The following is a 21065-nucleotide window of genomic DNA, read 5'->3' on the forward strand; positions in this document are numbered from 1 at the left end:
GTTTTATGGGCCTTTATTGGGTCTCATTCAAATATAGCGGCCCGGTATGTTCTATGTAAAAAATATATATACACTTTTGGGAACAACTTGCATTTAAAAACTATTTTCTCAATTTTCCCGGATCGGCGTTTAACCACCTCAGGCCGGCGACAAGCAGAGGCGGTGGTTTGACGGAGAGCGAATCGTACTCTTGTAATTCGAAATCAACATAAGGTATCGTGAGTTTGGCCGTAATTTATAGCCCTAATATTTAAGCGATTACAATCCATGACAAAGATTTTCTGATGGTTGATTCGTTGTATTTAGGTTTCGATTTGCTATGGGAGACTCCTGGGATTCAACAAGTTCATTGGCTCCAATTGATTCTGGTAATATTGGTTTTCAGGTAGAAATCATCTCTGGATGCGTCTTGTTTTCTTTTGTCTAGTGATGATTGTGTTTCATGGTTGTTTTCTTTTGTCTTGTTCCCTAGTGGTTTGGTTGCGCCTTAAGTTAATGGTGCAATTGGGTTGTTTCAGCTCTTAAAGAAGCAAGGTTGGAGGGAAGGTACTGGTCTGGGAATCAGCAAACAGGTGTGCTCTTTGATTCTGGAAACTAAAGATTACTTTTTCACTTGTCAGGCATGTTACTGTTTCTTGTATATGCTCTAGAAGTGTTGTTTCAGTAGATTACCAACAAGTGTTTGTGTACTTTCGAGCTGTTTAGAAGAAGCCGGTTTTCGGGTGTGTATATTTGCTGCTTTGCTGGTCACTTTCTACTTGATTTCTTGTTTTTAGCCATCATATTCATCATGTCATTCTCTGAAACCTGCCCTACTTGCAAGCAGGGGATACTGGTGCCTGTAGAAACGCAGGAGAAACATAACAAACTTGGGCTAGGAGCAGAGAAACCAAAGATACAAAGGAGAAAGAAACCAGAAATGTCTCAGGGTACAATTTATCAAAACAGTGAGAAAGTAAGTGATATGCATTTGAATTCACTCTTCTTCCGTCTATTTTATTCTGTTTTTGCTCCTCTGATTGCTGGCTTTTTTTTTTTAATTTCTTAGTGATATGAAATTGATCTGCTTTTCTTCTTCATTTCAGCTATTTGTAGTTTTTAACCATTGAGTGGTAGGGGTTTAGATATTATTTGGCTTCAAATAATTTTAATTGTGACGAATAGTCTAAAAGAAGTAACCGTAACGTTGATCAATTTTTTTTTTTATGACAATGATGTTGCTGAATTCAGGTGTCGAATGCTGTGGGTGAGTCCTCTGGATCAAGCTGCTCATGGGCAGCTATCAGTTCTTCCAACATTGGGTTTCAGGTATTTATGCCTAGCTAGTTCTATCTATCATGTTTGTTTATTATCTTTCTCAATTAATTTGAGTAGTCTAGGACCAATTGTGTAAAATTGGATTATGCAGCTCTTAAAGAAGCAAGGCTGGAAGGAAGGCACTGGTCTTGGAATCTCTGAACAGGTATATTCGCATGTCCTTGTATCATTTCTGGTTCTGTCTAGTTGCGGAGTCGCATTTATTAATGCAGTGTCCTTCGCCATAACACTTTGAAAATCTTGCTATGTTGTGTCTCATCTTGCTGTGCTTTACTTGAAAGTCTTCAAGTGAACCTCGTTTACATTTTGAAAAATCTTTCTCCGCAACCACCAACAAAGCCACACTTAGGTTGTGATAGAAAGTGATGTTTTGATTTATTTTAGTATCACCGTGTACATGCTTATATAAACTTGGGTACTGAATATTAGGTTTCTTGGTCGATTTCATAATTTGTTGTTGTTTCTAGGAATCATGTTCACTTTGTACTAGTTTCTGTAATTTGTGTATTTTCGTCTTTCTGAACGATTTATTCTATTTCCAAGCAGGGTATATTGGTGCCTGTACAAACAGAACCGAAAAATAACAAACGAGGACTGGGAGCTGAAAAAACAACCAAGAGAAAAGCGGTAAAGCCTCAGGCTATAGAGTCTAGACACAGCGAACAGGTCTGTTTTAAAGATATGCATCTTCACTGACTAGACGCTGATAGTTTCTAGTGCACACACACACACATGACTCTCATCTTTGTCTCTAAGGCAGAGAACTTATATTGTACTTACTCTGACTTTCAGGATGAAGAAGTCCCCAAGAAAACCAAGAAACTTTCCAAGAAAATGCGGAAGATGATAGAGCACGAGAAACATTTACAGGAAAAGGAATTTGAACGAGCCTTCTTTAGGGAGTTCTGGCCTGATAATGTATAAGGTAGAAACTTCCGTTTGTTCTTTTTGACCTTGAATGTTCCAAAAGGTTTATATGTACTTAGAAATTAGAATAACTCTGATTCTTATGCCGCAAAATTGAATATAAAGATTCGATTGTTTGTTCGCGTATAGTGTATATTATTCCCAATTGAGCACACAACTTTTGTCATTTTAGACAAAATGAAATTGTTAATTCTAAACGTAAACGTAAAATATACACGGAACAACTTCAACTTCGACAGAAGGAACGTATGCTATTTGCAAATTTTTTTTATTTGCAAATTGCTTTCTACTTTCCAAAAATACTGTATTATGGTGTTTTATAAGTTTCAAACAATATGATTTTTTTTCTTATTATTGTTTCTATAAAAATTTAAACGTTATTTTGTGTTTGAAATAGATAAGATTTGTGTTTGCAGTAGTCAAAGTCTTTCCTGATCCATAGAAAAGAAGGGTTATCATAAGCTCAACTTGTATATGCTAGTCTCAGAACTCAGCATTTGAAACATTATTCCGTAGATTAGTCTACTTTTAAGTTTGAATGCCAGCAAAAAAAAAGGAAAAAAAAATCTACTTTTGACATTTATAAAATGGAAAAAGAAAAAGAAATTATGCAGACAAGGCAAGCAAAGCTTTTCCTTGTAAGATTCTAATTGTATATTCATGTGCCTTGCATTGCTTTTGCTCATGCATCTAGCATGACGTTTCCATCTGAATAGTGAAAGTTTATCTGAATTTGCATGAAAATAATTGAAAATCTCTGCTTTTATGGTAAATAAAAGACGAGATCTCAGGCATCAATAGAGAACTCCATTTTTTTTCTTGGTAGTAAAAGTCCTTTTCTTCTCTTTTTTGTAATTTAAAACTCGAATTAATCTTGTAAAACAGTATGGGCCGACTTCAAATAAGCCCATTACGAAGCCTCATTAAACAGAATTATATATATCATCATTTTCCACCTTCGGCGTCGTTGAACCCGATAAGCGGCTTCTGTAGAGCTCCGCCGCATCCGAAGCCGTAACTTCAACCGAAAAGCTTCAACAATGGCGTCTCTCCTTCTACCTTCATCTCGACTTCTTCTCCAGAGTCGAAGTCAATACAATGGCCAACCCTTTCTTCTTCCTCGCTCCGCTCCCAGAACACCATTTTTCGTCTCCTTACCCTCACTCTGTCCTTCGAGACTGAATCACCTCTCTACTTCCGCCTCGGCGTCGAAAAAGCCATCGGAGATTTTCTCGGCGGCGGCGACGGAGAACAAAAAACAGCCGGCGAAGAAGAATTCGAGCGAGGAGGAGGAAGTAGAAGAGGAAGTGGAGGAGGATATGTTGTGGATTCAGGAAAAGGCATTAGACCTAGTCGAGTTCACTGGATCGGTGACTCAGGCGATTCCAGGACCCCGAGTTGGAAGTAGCAAATTGCCGTGGATGCTCGCCGTTCCTCTGGCTTACGCCGGCGTTACTTTCGTCACTGCATTCGTCAAAACCGTTAAGAAGTTCTCTTCTCCTAAAGCCCAACGCAAGAAACTGGTCTCGATTCTTCCATTTTCACCCTCTCTCTCTCTCTTTGTGATACTTTTATTAGAACAAAGTACTGATTCAGTGTGTTGTTTTTGAATCTCTTCAGGTGAATCAGAATGCAATGCTTTGCCGATCTATAGATGAGCTGTTACAGAAAGAAGACACTATACATAGCTCTGAGCTTAAGGCACTTGAAGAAAAGGTGTGAACATGTATCACTGATTCTTGCTTCATCTTTTTTATTCATTCAAACCGAGATTGCTGATTGTTTTTTCTGCATCCAGACAGAGTTTAACATGGAGGAGATATTGCGGAAATACATTCGCTATGCCTTGAATGAGAAACCGTTTAACCCCGACCTTGTTGCTCATCTCATTCATCTCAGACGAGCTTCTGGTTTAAATGACTCTCAGATTCCTGAGATTTTAAATGAAATCTCTCGTCGTATTGTCAAAGAAAAAGGTAGATAAACCCTATAATATGGGATAGGGTAAGCTTCTCTAATTGTTATAATCTATCTTCCTTATAGCTCTTGGCATATTTGTATTTGCAGGTCCTGTTGTGATGAATATGCAAGGTTTTACAGAAAAGGGATTTAAGAGAAAACTCGCCGTCCAGGCTCTTTTTGGAAAAATTTACTATCTTTCTGAGGTGATAATGAATGTGGAAACATTACTTCTATTTGAGAGAAATCTGCTTACATCTATCATGATCTGGTCATGAAATCAAATATGCACACAATGTTTTGTCTTTCTGATAGATTTTCTAACTCTCTTTCTCTTTTCTAACAGCTTCCTGACTTCTGCTCGAAAGACAACTCCTTGATTGTCAAAGAAATATTCGGAGTTACAGAGTAAGTTGACTCTCAAATTGAAGCTTCCTAAAAATAGAATAAGAGAATTCTTATGTTTTTGCAGTGTTCCTTACTTTCCCACCTCTACAAAATTTTCAGCGAAGACGCAGAGAAGCTGCGGATACACGCGCTTGCTGAAGCTGGAGACATAGAGTCACTTGAAAAGATGGTGGAATTTGAGAAAGCGGCTGATTCTTCTTCGGACAAAGATGATTCAAATGAAGAAGATGACTCTATTACTACTACTTAAAGATATTTGTTCAAAGACCAACTTCAATACTAAGATTTCTCCAAAGGGTTTTTTTCCTGCTGTTCTTTGACATGTTCACAAGTTGTTCATAGCAGAAAGACTTTTTGATTCCAACAACAAAAGAAATGAAATTTACTGCATCTAAAATACTGCACAACGATACAAGCTGTGGCGTATATTATTAGAAAAATGGACTCTGCTAAAATCTAAACTCATACAGATATTTAACTTCTATTCTTAATATAAGTTTGTATAAGCTCAGGGGATACTAAAATTAAGCCACCGTAGTAAAATTTTCCAGTTTCCCACCAATAAGAGTTTTCATCACACAGCCTCCTTGAGATTGAAAGTTCTAACAATATCCCTGGCGTGGTCGTGTTCGTGGAGCTCGACTAGTATTCTCTTTAAGCGGCGGGCAAGACCTGTGGTTTCCGCATCGTCCAGTCCTGAGGCAAGCCTTTTCTCGAGAATTCTTTTAAGTGTCAGAATACAATCCACAAGAGGTTGCAACGGCCGACTGCACAGTCAAATAAAACGTTTCAGTATATATATGAGGCATGTGCTTTTTTCATGCAGACGGATTATAACTGAAATGGGAAACGATATGCAACATCACAAGATGTGACTACGATGTTTCACAGAGATGAAACATGAGATCTACAGTGTGTGAGAATCATATGTTACCTGTGGGTTCTTGTGACGCTTTGTCCTGTCCATACTCCAGACAAGGAAGCAACAATCTTTTCAGTTCTTGTGACAGCATCATGGATATTTGACGCAATGCTTCTGACATGAGGTAGGACTTTTCCAAACAAAAGGTCACTCAGAGCCAAGTTTTCCAACACTGGAAGCGCCAGGATGTCTTTCCACATGCATATATTTCTCATAAGACGGACTGATGTCCCAAACCTATATGCTGCAACTTGTGGAGCATTAGGTACAGTCTTCAATACCAGAGGATCCCATGTCGGAACCTGGGGAAACAAAGAAAGAATCAGAAGATATTATCGGTCCAGTATAAACTACTTATAACAGCGTCAACGAGATTTATCAGGAAACGAGCAAGAGATGTAACAAATTCAAATTCAAATTCATACCGTAATAGCTTTTATGGCTTCAACAAGACGAGAACGAATAGCAGCAAATAGTTCTGCTAAGGCCTCGCTTGAAGACAACACATAATTTGTCACCAAGCTTGTAGCAGCAACAGCATTCCTTGTCTCCCGGGTACTAAGTATATCCCAACAACGAACTATCTGATGGTGCAAAATAGGAATCGCAACCTTTTCCACTAGCTCAGGGACAAGGTTGGCATCAGTATCATCTGGTGCAAAATCATCCCCATCTTCTGGCTTCCCATAGTCAAATAACAACTGATGCCTGGAGACATAAATCAAGAGTCAGATTACTTCCACAAATCCCAGATAACCAATGGGTTTAGTTTACACGCTAAAAGACAAATGCCTACTAGTTCGGATAAGTGAAGTGTGTTTTGGGAATGAAATTTTGGACAATATGGAAAGATGGAAATCGTGCATAGCTTACCAATTCATGTTAAAGAAATCCACATCTTGATGAAGAGGATCCCATTTTAACAGCTCCAATCTTACATAAGGCGAAAAGATGGAAGGAACTGTCAAAGACATGTAAGCATCCCGATAAGTAGATGAATAATCTCGCTTCCACCTCTCAAATCTCTCCTTCACCCTTGATAGCTGGGAATATTCCTCAGATGCATCACTGAAGACCTGATCACCATACTGAAGTAATTTATCTTTGAGTTCCTTGTATGCTGAAGACTCACTGTCACTCTCATCAGTGCTTGATTCTCCTTCTATTTTAAGAGAAGATCCATCAATCTCCATGGCCGATGCGCGCTTATTTTCAAATCGAGCTCGCCTTTTCTGCCTTGCTGCAGCCCTCTGTTCCGCTTGCCTCCGCTTCTGAAGGTTTTCGTCTCTGCCCAATTCATCAAGCTTAACTGGTTGAATCTGCTGTCTTATAGAAGCAGAGGCAGCCAACGCAGCACTTGTGGCAGCAGCAATCACTGACGTACTGCTTCCTTGTGTGTTTAGAACTGCCATTGCTGCTTTCACGGCGGCCCCTAGTTCTACCATTTCATCATCGTTATCTGCAATTCTCCTTTCTAAAATAGCTGCAGCATGATTTTCATTAAGTTCCTTCATCCGATCTTCAATTTCCTCTATGAAGGAACCCTTTTCCTGCGAAAGAAAATTCAAAACAGAAATTAGGTGCAATCCAGCAGCAGCATTTACCATAGTTGATATATTTCTATAGATGGAAATGAAAGAAACAGATACAAATATGTAAGGGGTATACATCATCCATAAAGTGAAAGACATTGTGTAATATGCAATGTAATAAATCGTAAAACCAGTGCTATATTTAATATAACAGAAATCGTTTGTCTTAATTATGATGGAATCAAACTACAAGTCCAAAGAACATATACGCCAAGAGTACCTATGTAATTAATATTAATTACTTTCATTTTTCCTTTTTGTCTCATGATCTTATGGAGCCAAATGAGATGAAAGCAAGATACATCAAGATGCACTAAGAAAGCAGTAGCCTATGGTTTTTCTTCAAAAGTAAAAAGAGACAACCCTGCAACATAGACACAACATTATATTTAAGCGTACCTGCATGAAGTCGCATATAACAGAGATGAAGTCTCTGAGTTTTTGCATGAAGACATACTTGTCTCCAGCTGCGGATAGAGAACTTTCAAGAGCTGTGATACTCATCAACGAAGCAGTTAAATTCTCATCTGTCTTGGTAAGCGATAATAAGGTTTTAGCATGAGATTCCTGGCAAATATTTAAAAATAAATGCACTTCATCAGAAACCAAATTCAATATAAGCCATAACCAAATCAGTCTCATAACTAGTCAATAGCAAAGAGACACTAGGAAAGCCTCTACGGTGAGCTATGTTTAAAAGTTCACGTCAGCCAATAATCAACTAGAATAACATTAACATCATACAAATACGGTAATATTAACCAAACCCTAAGAGAAGGCAGCAGATTACTAAATAAGAGGAAGCCTAGTTCATAGAAAAATACCTTAAGCCTCTTTACATTGTCCAGCAATGCTTTCTTGGCAAGCTCGGCTTGTTGTGACATTGGTAATGTATCAACACTACTAGCTGGACCAATGGTAACATTGGGCACTGAAGCAAGTGGTGTCCCGGGATGATAAGCATACATCTGCGGTTTCTGCTGTGGATGCAAAGGCACGCCGATTCCACTGCTATTTGCAGTCCTATTAGACCCTTCATCCATTCTTTTACCAATACCTTTCTTAAATTGCTCCTCCTCCCACAACTTATCTTCCTCGTCCTCATCCTCATAATAACTACTTGTCGTGGATTCTTTAACTGTAGGCTTTTCATCACCGAAATCAAGCACACTTTTCCCATTACCTTTGTGCTGTCTCGCACCGATGAGACTTCCATGAAAATCCGCCTCCTCATCGCTAATCCCTTCAACAGCAGAATGATTAGCTGTACTACCATCTAGTGATATGAAATCAGGTGCTGGTGCTGTACGTGACTGCCTCTTCGTGGCTAGAATAGCTTCAATCGTCGCCTGATCGTAAAACATACCTTCAGGCCGCTCGTCTTCCTTTTCCTCATCGAAGTCCAAATCCGAGACCTGTTTAACCACATCCTTAAGGCTCTGCTGCTCCTGCTCCTGTGGAGGTTTGATTAAACCCTTAAGCACTACCTTGGGCTCGGTATTTGCACTAGGACGAGAATACGGAAGCGTCCGTGTGTTCTTTTGGAGCTCGAGGAGCGCCTCTTTCGTATAAGAGCCGGCCTGGGGAAGCACGTTAGAAAGCGGAGTCGCGGTGGAGGAATAAGAGGAGGGACGGGATTCCATGGTGGAAGAGTTCAATCTGTGAGAAGATCCTGAAATGCCAAGACGCGAAGAAGATTTGCTTCGGTCTCTACCGCTCTTGTTCTTGGGTTTTACCGCCACACTGAGAGGTCCATCCTCTTCCTCCTCGTCATCGGCAAAACTGAGGAGTTTCTTCTTCGGGTCCGAGGCTGCGAGTTTTTTAGGTTTGGAAGAGGAAGGAGCTGAAGAGGATTTCGCCGCGGCGGAAACATCCTTGCCGTCGATTTCCGCGCCGTCGTCGTCCCCGCGCCGCCGGAAATTCCTAGGACGGTTACTTCCCATTCTCTCTTCAATTAGGGATTTTACAGTTAGCTGATGAAACTTTGAATAGAAGACTTGAGAATAAACATGTTTTTTTTTTGGATCCGCTGACGTCAGCAATTTATAAGGAAACGAAAAAATAAGTAACTGAACGGCTGAGATTGGTGTATCTTTTAATCTGAAGGTCGTGTTTCTTCCGACTAATCAAACGATGCTTCCAGTTGCCGATCTTCTTCCCATCTCACCACAATTCAACAGGCTTTAGAATCACTACGTTTCCCTTTAGATACTGTAGCTAATTGGAATTAGAAACCTGTTGATTTATTCCATTTTCCTTCTAGAGGAAATCTCCATCGATTTCTTCTATTTTCTCCGACTTCGCTGCCGCCGGAACTCCTTCCTCCAGGCATCCACCTTCGCTGATTCGCAGGTGAACTTGCCTTCTTTCTCTTTCGATCTCTCTCTCTCTCTGTTTATGGGTTTTCTGGTTTTAGGTTTATTGATAGGATACTTTTTATCTGCACCTGAATCTCATTTCTCACTTCCTTAAGTTACGTAGAGAGTGAGAATTTCTCTTTTTCCTATCAGATAACCAAGGCAAGGGTTTGAATACTTTGTGGATTTTCCGCACCAATAACTTTTGGAGGCGTCAATAGTATGCGTATCCCAACATCAGCAATGTCTTTCTCCTCGAATAACATTAACATTCCGGGTTCATTGGTTCTTGATGGGTCTGCTTCTATGCAACACTTGTCTCAGCAGCAGCAAGCAGGACAAGGTTCAATTCCAGACAACAATTATTCCCATGTTGATAAGAAACCCAGACTAGAAGTGAAGCAAGAAGACTTGTTGCAGCAGCAGATCTTACAGCAATTGATCCAGCGACAGGACCCCACGGGAAGGAATCCCCAGTTGCAAGCTTTACTTCAGCAGCAGAGACTGAGGCAACACCAGCAGATTCTTCAGTCCATGTCACCTTCTCAGAGACTCCAATTCCAGCAACAGCAGCAGTTGAGACAGCAATTACAGCAGCAAGGCACTCAACACATCCCTCCTAATGTACGTCCTTATGAAGTTGGCGTCTGTGCGCGCAAACTGATGATGTACTTGTATCATCTTCAACAACGACCTGCTGTAAGCTATTACCTATCTATGGACAATTTCATCAAGTTTATCTCTTTCCATCACTGATAGTCTGATACTTCTTCCGCAGGAAAATTGCATTACCTATTGGAGGAAATTTGTGGCAGAATACTTCTCACCTCGTGCAAAGCAAAGGCTGTGCTTGTCACAGTACGAAAGTTCTGGGCACCAAGCGCTTGGCATGTTTCAACAGGCAGCTCCGGTCAGTCTTTTCTTAGCTGCGTGTGTTCTGATCTTTGTATGATATTGGTTTTTTATTTTCCCCATATGTCTGCATCTGCATATTACACTGACTTTCAATTAATAAGCCCACTATGTTCCCATTTTATTTGCAGGATATGTGGCAGTGTGATCTTTGCGGCACCAAGTCTGGAAAAGGATTTGGTAAGAGTGTTGCAAGTTTCATTCTTTGTGTTTACTTGTATTTCTGTGACTTCGCTTTAAGCACTAATGAAGCAACTTACATCTTCTGAATGCTCTCTTTTTACTATTTAAAGCTCTGATAATTCTTTTAGAAAACATTTTAGTCAAAACAGTTGCTAAACTGTCATCTTATCATGTTAAATCCACAGAGGCAACTTTCGATGTGCTTGCCAGACTTATTGAAATCAAATTTGCTAGTGGAATCATTGATGAGCTTTTATATCTGGATCACCCACGAGAAAACAGATTTCCCAATGGACTGATGATGTTAGAATATAGAAAAGCAGTTCAGGAATCTGTACATGAGCAGTTTCGTGTTGTCCGTGAGGGCCATCTTCGCATCATATTCTCTCAAGATTTGAAGGTAGCTAGGACAATTCTCTATTTTTCGAATTGTGACTCTCTTCCAAGTTTCTGTTGCCCTGCCTATGCACAGAACATGAAAAAGAAAGAAACAAGCGATAACCAGTGTAGTGATGCTTAGCTAACCTTGACTTTGCTTCTTTCTAGATACTGTCTTGGGAGTTTTGTGCTCGGCGGCACGAAGAGCTTCTTCTTCGCAGACTTATTGCTCCGCAGGTCCTACTCTAATGACAAGGCATTTGCATTAATTATTTATAACTGTTTCCTTAAACCCTTGTTTATGAACTTGAGGATAGCTAATACTCTGTTTACATAATCATTCTCTACGTGCTGATCTTCTGGTTTCCTATGAACATGAGCACAGACTCTGTTATATCATTTCTGAACAGATGTTTTGACATGCTCCAATGGTGTTGGAAAGTTTATTGATACCTATTATCGGTCATGCAGGTGAACCAGTTGCTTCAGGTTGCACAGAAATGCCAGAGCACGATCTCAGAGAGTGGGTCAGAGGGAGTTTCTCAGCAGGATTTACAATCAAACAGTAACATGTAAGTTGATCCGTAACACTTGGTTGCCTATAAGACTCCAATATTTTCTTATTGTCCGTTGTGGATGCAGACCATTCAGTTTTTGTCCATGTTCTGGCTTTTTCTTTTACTGCTATATCATTATTGCCGGGTGCTAATTTGCGTGTCAGGGTCTTGGGAGCGGGACGGCAGCTGGCAAAGTTCATGGAATTACAGTCGCTGAATGATCTTGGCTATCCTAAAAGATATATCAGAACTCTACAGGTACTCATTAGCTGCTTTCCGAGCTGTTACTTTTTGTATCGGAAGTCTTAGGAAGTCCTAACAGTGAGCCATTTTGAAGGACAGATATCTGAAGTTGTCAAGAGCATGAAAGATCTGATGAATTTCACTAGCGAGCACAAAATCGGCCCTGTTGGTAAATCTACAATTCCCATCCACAACATTTTTGAATGATACTGATTTATATAACTCTACTATTGAAATGTTATAATTGATCTGGTGATTGAGTTTCTAAGTGAAGGCAAACGTTTTGATGCCTTATCATGTCCCTTATGCAGAGGGATTGAAACGGCTTTTGGAACAGACGGAGACAATGAAGCTCCAGAGGCAAAAAATGCAAGAGATGGAGCAGTTGGGGAATAGTGGGTCTATGAATGGGTCAGCTCAAGCTCAGATGGCGTTGACTCCAGGAACGATGAATGGCCTAACTGGCAACAACAACTCCAACAATCACCATCAAGTTGCTGGTCGTGGGGCTATGAATGGGTCGGCTCAAGCTGCAGCAGCTCTGACCAGCTACCAAAACATGCTTATGAGGCAAAATGCTATGAATAACCAAAACTCAAATACAGGCAAACAAGAGGGGTTCCCGAGTCAGAACCCAACCCCCAACTCAAACCAGAACCCGTCTTCTTCGTCCCGTCAGAGACTGAACGTAGCAACTGGTGGATTTCCCAGCTCTCCCCAAATGCAACAGCAGCACCGCACCATGAACGGCGCTCCCAACATGCTTCAGCAGAATCTTCCTCTTCATTTGCAACCACAGCATTCACATGGTAACAATCAGGAGCAGCAGATGCTTAACCAGCTGTTGCAGGGGATGTCTGAAAACGGAGGAACCTTGCAACCGCAACAAGCCTTTTCAGGTCAAAGTGGTGGCAACAGTAACGCAGAGAGAAACCCAGCTGCCTCCACTTCCAGCATCTCAGGAGGAGGAGGCCGAGTTCCAAGCCGCAACAACAGCTTCAAAGCAGCCTCAAACAACAACCTTCATTTGGCAGAAGATATATCGGTTACAGAGCTGTCTCACGATTTTTCAGAAGACAGCTTCTTCAACAACAGCGATATTTATGGCGCCTTATAATATTCCAACAGAAAAGAGGCATTGTTACTTTGACTTAACACAGTGAAAGAGAGTTTAGGCTTTATGTTTCTCATTTAGGTTGGTTTGGTCTTTGTATAGAAACCAAAAAGATATGAGACCACTGAAGTAAATTGTGATTTGTTGTAACCTACATAGATTAGGCACTTTATCATCTTCTTCGTTTCCCATTTTAATGATAGTACTAGATTTTAACCTAGTGCGTCCGCACAGGAATGTTTTATTTTTTATTTCTAATATAAGTTTGCATTTATTTTTTTTGTTTAGATATGATTTATTTTTGTTATTTATTTTCTTAAATCAAGAAATTGTTATCATATTTTAATTTTGAACAGTAAATTTTGTATATTAGTACAATAAGAGTATACATTAATTAAGTATACATTGATTTATTGTTAATTATAAACTTTGTTATTATGTGAATTTAGATTTACACATAAACAATCTATATATCTATGAATTTGCTAATCCATCCGTTTAGTTGTCTTAAATCATTTTTAATATCTTATATGTTTTGACAAACTAACCCGTATAAGATTATAATTATAATTGTATAACCCTATAAATATTTACTAATATGGAATATTTGGACCAATTGATTATGAAAAATTATAATAAAATATTTATTTACTATTTGTGCTATTAAAAAAACAGGCTAACTTGTTAGTTTAATTGTCTCAAATCATCTTAATATCTTATATGTTTTAATAAATTAACTCATGGACCTTATATATATATATATATATATATATACCTCTAATCAGCTCGATCATATTATTGTATAATATAAATATTTATTAATCTCAAATATTTGATATTTTAGACCGAGTGTTGATGATAAAATACGATAAAATATTTATTTACTATGCATTTTTATAAAAATATTATTTAAATTAAATTTTTAAATTAAATCTTTTCTGTATTTAAGAAATTCTAAAGTATTAAAATTATTATCTAAATTTTCGTAATAAAATTTAATTATAATTTTTTTGAATTTTTTGAATTTAAATTAAATTGAATGCAAATTTTTGTAACTAAATTTAATTAAATTTCTAATAATTTGAAATTTAAATTAAAGATGATCTAGATTTTAGGAAATCTAAGAATATCTAAATTAATAACTAAGTTTCAGAAATTAAATATAAAAATAAAATAAAATATTATAAAAAAACTTTGGGAATGTTTGGATGCAAGCACTAAATGTGTTTCTGTTTTAATAGAATAGATGATGAAATCTTAGATTATAATTTCCGCAAACATTTTCAAGGTATTCTTTATTCTGTTTCACAATGGGATGAAACATCTTCCCATTCATCTTTCTCTGCAAAGCAGTTTTTGGTTTTTCAGTCGTTCATAAATAATGACAGTCGAACCTAAAACTTGAATTTGATTAAGAATTATCCCTCATACCTCTATTTGCAAAACAAATTTGTAGTATTAGACAGTTGTATATTTTGCATTTTTTGAACATACAATTGCAGGTTTTGACGCAAATATAGAACATACATAGAGGTGCTAATAATATAAAATAATTTTCTGATTTTGTAGTCAAATCCTCCAACGAAATGAAAAAAGGAAATATTCCAAAGAAAAGAAAAGTAAAACCAAATAACATATTTTAAGAAATATTACAATAAATAAAATAATAAAATTAGAATTTGTCAATTAAAAACAGTTTTATTTGATGTCTATCGTTTCAAACGCACCTTTGATACAATACTTTATCTATAGGAGAAAGATACACAGCTTTGTTGTGAAAACTTAGAAACTTTATTAATCACTGGAATGTATATATAGAGTACATAGGGAATCTAGGTTAAGTACAATGCCCTGATGGGCCTAATGGGCCGGTATAAGAGTCCATATATGATATGTGTTATAACACTCCCCCTTGGACGAGTGAACCGGGTCAGCTACTCAATCGGGATCTCGATAATGCGTTGGGGAATGTTGCCTCATTAAAACCTTACCAGGAAAAACCCAGTGGGACAAAACCATGGTGAAGGAAAAAGAGTACAACACGCATTACTCCCCCTGATTGTAGCATCACTGCAGATCTCTAAGTCTATACATTCCTATCTGTTTGACGAGCTTCCGGTGTGTTGAAGTAGGCAATGATTTGGTGAAGAGGTCAGCTGAATTCTCACTGGATCGGACCTGCTGAACGCTGAGAGTGCCGTCCTTCTGCCAGTCTGAGGTTGAGAAGAACTTCGGTAGAATGTGCTTCGTCCGATCTCCTTTGATATATCCTTCCTTGAGCTGAGCTATGCATGCCGCGTTGTCTTCATACATCACCGTGGGCTGTGTGTCTTCGTCCATACCACAATCTCTGCGGATGTGCTGAGTCATGGAGCGCAGCCAGACGCATTCCCTACTAGCCTCATGAATGGCTAGGATTTCAGCATGGTTTGATGAAGTGGCAGTGAGTGTCTGCTTCATTGATCTCCAAGAGATGGCTGTTCCTCCATGCGTAAAAACGTAGCCAGTTTGAGACTTGGCAGTGTGCGGATCTGATAGATATCCTGCATCGGCGAAGCCGACTAACCCATCTTTATTTTGGTTAGTATAGAAGAGTCCTAAGTCTTGAGTACCTCGAAGGTATCTTAGGAGATGTTTTATACCGTTCCAGTGCCTCTGAGTTGGAGATGAACTATATCGAGCGAGGAGGTTCACGGCGAAACATATGTCTGGTCTAGTGTGACTAGCCAGGTACATTAACGCTCCTACAGCACTGAGGTATGGCTTTTCAGGACCAAGGATTTCTTCATCATCCTTTTTGGGACCAAGAGGGTCATCACTTAAGCTTCTAACTACCATTGGGCTGGTCAATGGGTGAGCTTGGTCCATATTAAATCGCTTGAGTACCTTTTCGATATAAGCCGATTGATGCACAAGGATTCCTCCTTTGATGTACTCAAGTTGTAATCCCAAACAGTACTTTGTTTTGCCTAGGTCTTTCATTTCGAATTCTGCTTTTAAGCAGTCGACTGTTTGGGAGATCTCACCAGATGTTCCGAGGATGTTTAGATCATCCACGTATACTGTTATGATTACAAATCCTTTGTTTGAGTACTTCTTGATGAAGATGCATGGACTGATGGGGTCATCTTTGTAGCCTTCTTTGATGAGGTAATCGCTGAGGCGGTTGTACCACATACGTCCACTTTGTTTCAGTCCATACAAGGATTTGTTCAGCCTGATGCAGTATTGATCTCGAGATGCATTTTTGTCTTTTAGTTCAATGCCATCTGGAAGTCTCATATATATTTCGTTGTCCAGGGGCCCATAGAGATATGCGGTTACAACATCCATTAACCGCAGATCAAGATTTTCTCTTATGGCCAGACTTATGAGGAATCGGAATGTTGTTGCATCCACCACTGGAGAATAAGTCTCCTCATAATCGATTCCGGGTCTCTGTGAGAATCCTTGTGCTACAAGCCGTGCTTTGTATCGAACGACTTCACCGAGTTCGTTCCTTTTGCGCACAAAGACCCATTTGTGGCCCACTGGCTTGATGTGTGATGGGGTCCGGATGATCGGACCGAACACGTTTCTGAGTTTGAGACTCTTTAACTCCACGTTTATGGCTTCTTTCCATTTTAGCCAATCTGTTCGATGTGTACACTGTGTTATTGACGTGGGTTCTAGATCCTCTTGCGTGAGCGCAACATCAAGTGCTACTTTGTATGCAAAGAGTGCATTTAAGTCGACTTCTTTTCGATTCCATTGTATTCCGGACATATTGTAATTGATGGAGATCTCATTGTTATCTTCTGAACCTGGAGATTCGGCGTCCCGAACTTCCATTGAGGGTTCATTAGATTGAGTCTCAGCCGCGGCTATGTCTGATATTGCAGGAATCCCGGTTTCGGTATTGCACCTTTCTTGATTTCCGGGGATTCTTATCTTTGGAACCGAGAGGTCTGCCCCGTTTGAGACGTGGTGCAGACTCTGTAGCAACTTGGGTCTGTCCCGTTGGGACAGCTATTCGTACTGGTGCATTACAAGCTGGGATGTACGATTTGGTTACTTTGGTCGGGTCAGCAAAGGAATCTGGCAATTGATTAGCTAGCTTTTGATAATGAATAATCTTTTGGATCTCTGAATCACATTCTAGAGTCCGAGGATCTTGCCAATTTAATGATGTTTGATTCCATGAAAGATTTTTGACCAGCTTGTTTGTCTCACCACCTAAAGAGGGATATACCGATTCATCGAATTGGCAATCCGCATATCTGGCCTTGAAGAGATCTCCAGTGGTTGGCTCGAGATATCTTATGATGGTGGGAGAGTCAAAACCAACATATATTCCCATCCTTCTTTGAGGTCCCATTTTGGTTCGATGTGGTGGAGCAATGGGTACATATACTGAACACCCAAATGTTTTGAGATGGGAGATGTCTGGCTCATGACCCGAGAGTAGTTGGGATGGGGAATATTTGTGTTCACTAGATGGCCGGATGCGTATGAGTTCAGCAGCATGTAATACTGCATGTCCCCATGCTGAGGCCGGGAGCTTTGATCTCATGAGTAATGGTCGGGCTATCCATTGAATGCGTTTAATGAATGATTCAGCCAATCCATTTTGAGTATGGACATGTGCTACAGGATGTTCCACGGTTACCCCCATGGCCATACAGTAGTCATTAAACGCTTGTGAGGTAAATTCACCAGCATTGTCAAGGCGGATAGTCTTTAGTGGGAAGTCAGGGAAATGGGCCCGCAATTTTATGATTTGGGCCAAGAACCTAGCGAAGGCTTGGTTCCGAGAGGACAAGAGACAAACATATGACCAACGGGTCGATGCGTCTATAAGGACCATGAAGTACCGGAATGGTCCAGAAGATGGATGTATAGGTCCACAGATATCGCCCTGGATTCTTTCTAGGAAATGAAGTGTTTGTTTAGAGATTTTAACTGGTGAAGGCCGAGTGATCAATTTGCCTTGAGAACAAGCTGTGCACATGAGGTGTTGAGGATAAGCTCGGTTTTCTTTGAGGGTATGCCCTTGAGAGTTTTGAATTAGTTTACGCACCGGGATGACCGAGCCGGTCGTGCCAAATAGTATAATCAGTAAACCGGGCTTTGAGAGTGGTATTAGCTTCAATCATACTGACTTTAGCATGGTAAAGTCCAGTAGAGAGCGCGGGTATGGTTTCCAGGATTTGTTTATGGCCGTCTACGGTTTTAGTGACTAGGAGGGATTCTTTGTTCCCTTGACCTTGGGTTTCTATGTGGAAACCATTCTGTCTTATATCCTTGAAGCTCAGAAGATTTCTCTTCGAACTAGGAGAATATAGAGCATCTGGTATTTCAAGTTGTGTGCCATTTGATAGCAACATATAGGCATGGCCATATCCTTCGATAAGGTTTGAGGGACCCGCGATGGTGCTAATATTTGCGGTTTGATAGGTTAGGTTTATGAAGTAACTTTTGTTTCTTAAGATAGTGTGGCTGGATCCACTATCTACGACTATGGTTTCCATTTGCTGGTGTGCTTCATTATGAATAAAAGATAGAATTCAGTATTGAGGAATTCAGAAAATGTGATAAATCATAAAGTAAAGCAGTGTCTGAGAATAAAGGCAAATAGATTGAATTAATCGAGGAGATCAGCTGTTTCATAGTCCATGGGGTCGTTCTGCTCGTTTGTGGTGTTCTCATCATCAAGGAGGTCGTCACCTTCCAGGTTAGCAGCATCGACTGGCTGAGTCATGTTGGCTTCAGCAGGAGCTTTTCCGTACTTCTGGTATAGATCGCAGTGGATCTTGGGGGTGCGACATTGCTTTGTTGGGTGGTTGAACATCCCACATCTGGTACAAGCAGAGTGATCGGGGTTGGTGTGGCGGGTCGGCTTGGTGATGCCTCGACCACGACCAGGACCATAACTGAGGTTAGGTCGGTTGCCGCGACCATGTCCGCGTCCACGTCTTCCACGTCCATGTCCTCGGCCATTACCACGTCCATTACCACGTCCACGGCGGTGATCTGAGGATCTATCGGGTTGAACATGGTAGGACTCTTGACGAGAAGCTGGGACAGGAGCCGATCCCGGGGGCCTCATAGCGCTGTTCCTCATAAGCAGCTGGTTATTCTTCTCAGCGAGGAGAAGACAGGACAACAAGTCTTCGTACAATGTGTGTTTCATTGCACGGTATTGTTGTTGGAGCACAACATTCTCTGTGCTGAATGTGGATAATGTTTTCTCGAGGAGATCATTATCTGTCACATCCTCGCCACAGAGTTTCCGGATGGCAACAATACGAAAGAGTTCGTTGTTGTAATCATCTACGGATTTGTAGTCCTGGAACCGAAGGTTCTTCCAGTCGAAATCTGCCTGAGGCAATTGGACCATTTTCTGATGGTCATATCGCTTTTTCAGCGCTTGCCACAATTCAAGTGGATTCTCAAGAGTGAGATATTGCTGCTTAAGGCTCGGGGCCAGATGATGGCGTATGTGACATATCGCCTGAGACTGTCCCTTACGGGATGCGGTGTTACCGTCGGTAATACACGCATCGAGTTCTTTCGATGCAAGGAACAAGCGCATGTCTAGGGCCCACTCGAGGTAGTTATCCCCGGAGACGTGAAGGGCCTCGAATTCACATTTCTGAATGTTTGACATCTGAAACATGAGATTGATTTTGTTAGGGATTGTTTTGAGAAAATTTTGAATGCTGATGATGAAACTTTCTATTTTGAGAATCTTTCTATTTTAGGAAAGTTTCTAAATTTGGAAAGTTTCTAATTTGGGTAATTTTCTAAATGAGGAAAGTTTCTATGTCGGGAAAATTTCTATATGAGGAAAGTTTTTATATGAGGAAACTTTCTATTAGAGGGAACTTTCTCGGAAATAGTAAATTTTAAAGGGTATGGTTTTAGTTACCCCGAACATGATGTCGGTTTAATAGCTGTGATTTAATCGGTTAAAGCCGAATATAATTTCGGTTAATGAGATCAGGTTTAGCCGGTTTTAGGCGGTTTAGGAGGAACCCTAGGGGAGCCGAATATGATTAGGGTTTTATCTAGGGTTTTAACGGTTTGGAAAACATATTTTGGATGTGATTTCGAGATCTATAGGATCTGTGGTCGATGGTTTTAATAATTTCACAAGGACAACAAAGAAATCACGTGAAAAGGACTAGGGTTTAAGCATTATGACTTACGATTTTGAAGATTACAAAATCGTGAATCAAGCTTAGGATTTAGGGTTGATTTTCTTAGTTTATTCAATCAAGTGTTTCAAGCAAGAGAATCAACAATCAAATAAGCTGCAACAAGCTTATTAAACATGAAGAAAATCGAATAGGTTTATGCCATAAACATGGCCAAAAACGGTTGTTAGGTTTTTGTAGATTAGGGTTTTATAAAACGAGTTTAAAACCTTTGAACATGCATAAACTTGTAATTTAAACAAGCAATCAACAAGTTATCAATCAATCATCAGAGTATCAAACACTTTCAATCAATTAGAGATCGATTTTTTTTTTTTTTATAGGGTTTTGAAGTGTTTAAACAACAGGTTCTATGGCTCTCAGTTTTAGAAGATACCTTTTCCACCTTTGGATTTCTGACAGGCTAATGAAACTGGGAGCTAATAGACCTCAGTTAGCCGCTACAAATTCCAAGGATTGATCACCAAAACTGGAGAAGCTGCTGGTTGAAAAAGGAAAAACTCGGATCTGGTTTTTTTTTTTCGGTTGATCGTCGTGTACTGTAAGTGTGCGTGAGGGCGCGTCCGACGTTGGATCGACAAACGGTTTTCACCAGTAGATTCGTCTCGTCGAGGGCTTCGATTTGATATGTAGATCGTCTTATGGTTCCTCACGGTTTGGAAGATATACGTCTTTTAAGTTTCGACTTGCTTTTAGGGTTTTGGTGGTGGCCGGATTTATTAGAGTTTTTCGCTCAGAGAGTCTTATCATGCTGATAACGTGTTGTGAAAACTTAGAAACTTTATTAATCACTGGAATGTATATATAGAGTATATAGGAAATCTAGGTTAAGTACAATGCCCTGATGGGCCTAATGGGCCGGTATAAGAGTCCATATATGATATATGTGTTATAACAAGCTTTTCTTTTTTTAATCCAATGTGAAAGAAAATAGAATTGCAATTGTACCATTCAAACTATGTACAATGAATCATCATGAGAAGCATATAGAAAAAAA

The 21065-nt window shown here is 39.7% G+C and overlaps 4 protein-coding genes across 8 annotated transcripts; 3 read left to right on the forward strand and 1 right to left on the reverse strand.

The window, feature by feature from the left end:
• Positions 1-95: 95 nt before the first annotated feature.
• On the forward strand, positions 96-2364 carry LOC18019610 (G patch domain and ankyrin repeat-containing protein 1 homolog). Of its 5 annotated transcripts, none has more exons than XM_024156239.1 (9): positions 96-213; positions 307-385; positions 519-572; positions 651-722; positions 827-955; positions 1231-1308; positions 1409-1462; positions 1864-1983; positions 2110-2364. In XM_024156239.1, exons 2-9 carry the CDS (start codon positions 320-322, stop codon positions 2239-2241), a joined length of 705 nt encoding a protein of 234 aa, XP_024012007.1. In that variant the 5' UTR covers positions 96-213; positions 307-319; the 3' UTR covers positions 2242-2364. The 5 variants fall into 5 exon arrangements, with proteins under 5 accessions (XP_024012007.1, XP_024012008.1, XP_006399354.2 ...); XM_024156242.1 differs by having other exon boundaries at positions 105-213; positions 473-572; XM_024156240.1 differs by lacking the exon at positions 651-722.
• Positions 2365-3216: 852 nt separating this feature from the next.
• LOC18019611 lies at positions 3217-4916 on the forward strand. The gene is made up of 6 exons (XM_006399292.2): positions 3217-3767; positions 3865-3960; positions 4043-4220; positions 4312-4409; positions 4550-4611; positions 4711-4916. Exons 1-6 carry the CDS (start codon positions 3285-3287, stop codon positions 4859-4861), a joined length of 1068 nt encoding a protein of 355 aa, XP_006399355.1. The 5' UTR covers positions 3217-3284; the 3' UTR covers positions 4862-4916.
• A 57-nt stretch (positions 4917-4973) lies between these two features.
• LOC18019612 (transcriptional repressor ILP1) lies at positions 4974-9147 on the reverse strand. The gene is made up of 6 exons (XM_006399293.2): positions 7950-9147; positions 7525-7692; positions 6407-7083; positions 5959-6241; positions 5546-5835; positions 4974-5378 (listed from the first exon to the last, which is right to left on the reverse strand). Exons 1-6 carry the CDS (start codon positions 9066-9068, stop codon positions 5186-5188), a joined length of 2730 nt encoding a protein of 909 aa, XP_006399356.1. The 5' UTR covers positions 9069-9147; the 3' UTR covers positions 4974-5185.
• A 134-nt stretch (positions 9148-9281) lies between these two features.
• LOC18019613 (probable transcriptional regulator SLK1) lies at positions 9282-13096 on the forward strand. Its single transcript, XM_006399294.2, has 10 exons — positions 9282-9477; positions 9636-10181; positions 10261-10392; positions 10526-10574; positions 10763-10977; positions 11124-11192; positions 11427-11527; positions 11677-11770; positions 11855-11924; positions 12067-13096. The coding sequence occupies exons 2-10, from the start codon at positions 9705-9707 to the stop codon at positions 12870-12872; spliced, it is 2013 nt and encodes a 670-aa protein (XP_006399357.1). The 5' UTR covers positions 9282-9477; positions 9636-9704; the 3' UTR covers positions 12873-13096.
• The last annotated feature ends 7969 nt before the right edge of the window (positions 13097-21065 follow it).

This window comes from Eutrema salsugineum, unplaced genomic scaffold, assembly GCF_000478725.1.
Source record: "Eutrema salsugineum unplaced genomic scaffold, Eutsalg1_0 scaffold_2, whole genome shotgun sequence".
In the NCBI taxonomy this organism is placed as follows: Eukaryota; Viridiplantae; Streptophyta; class Magnoliopsida; order Brassicales; family Brassicaceae; genus Eutrema; species Eutrema salsugineum.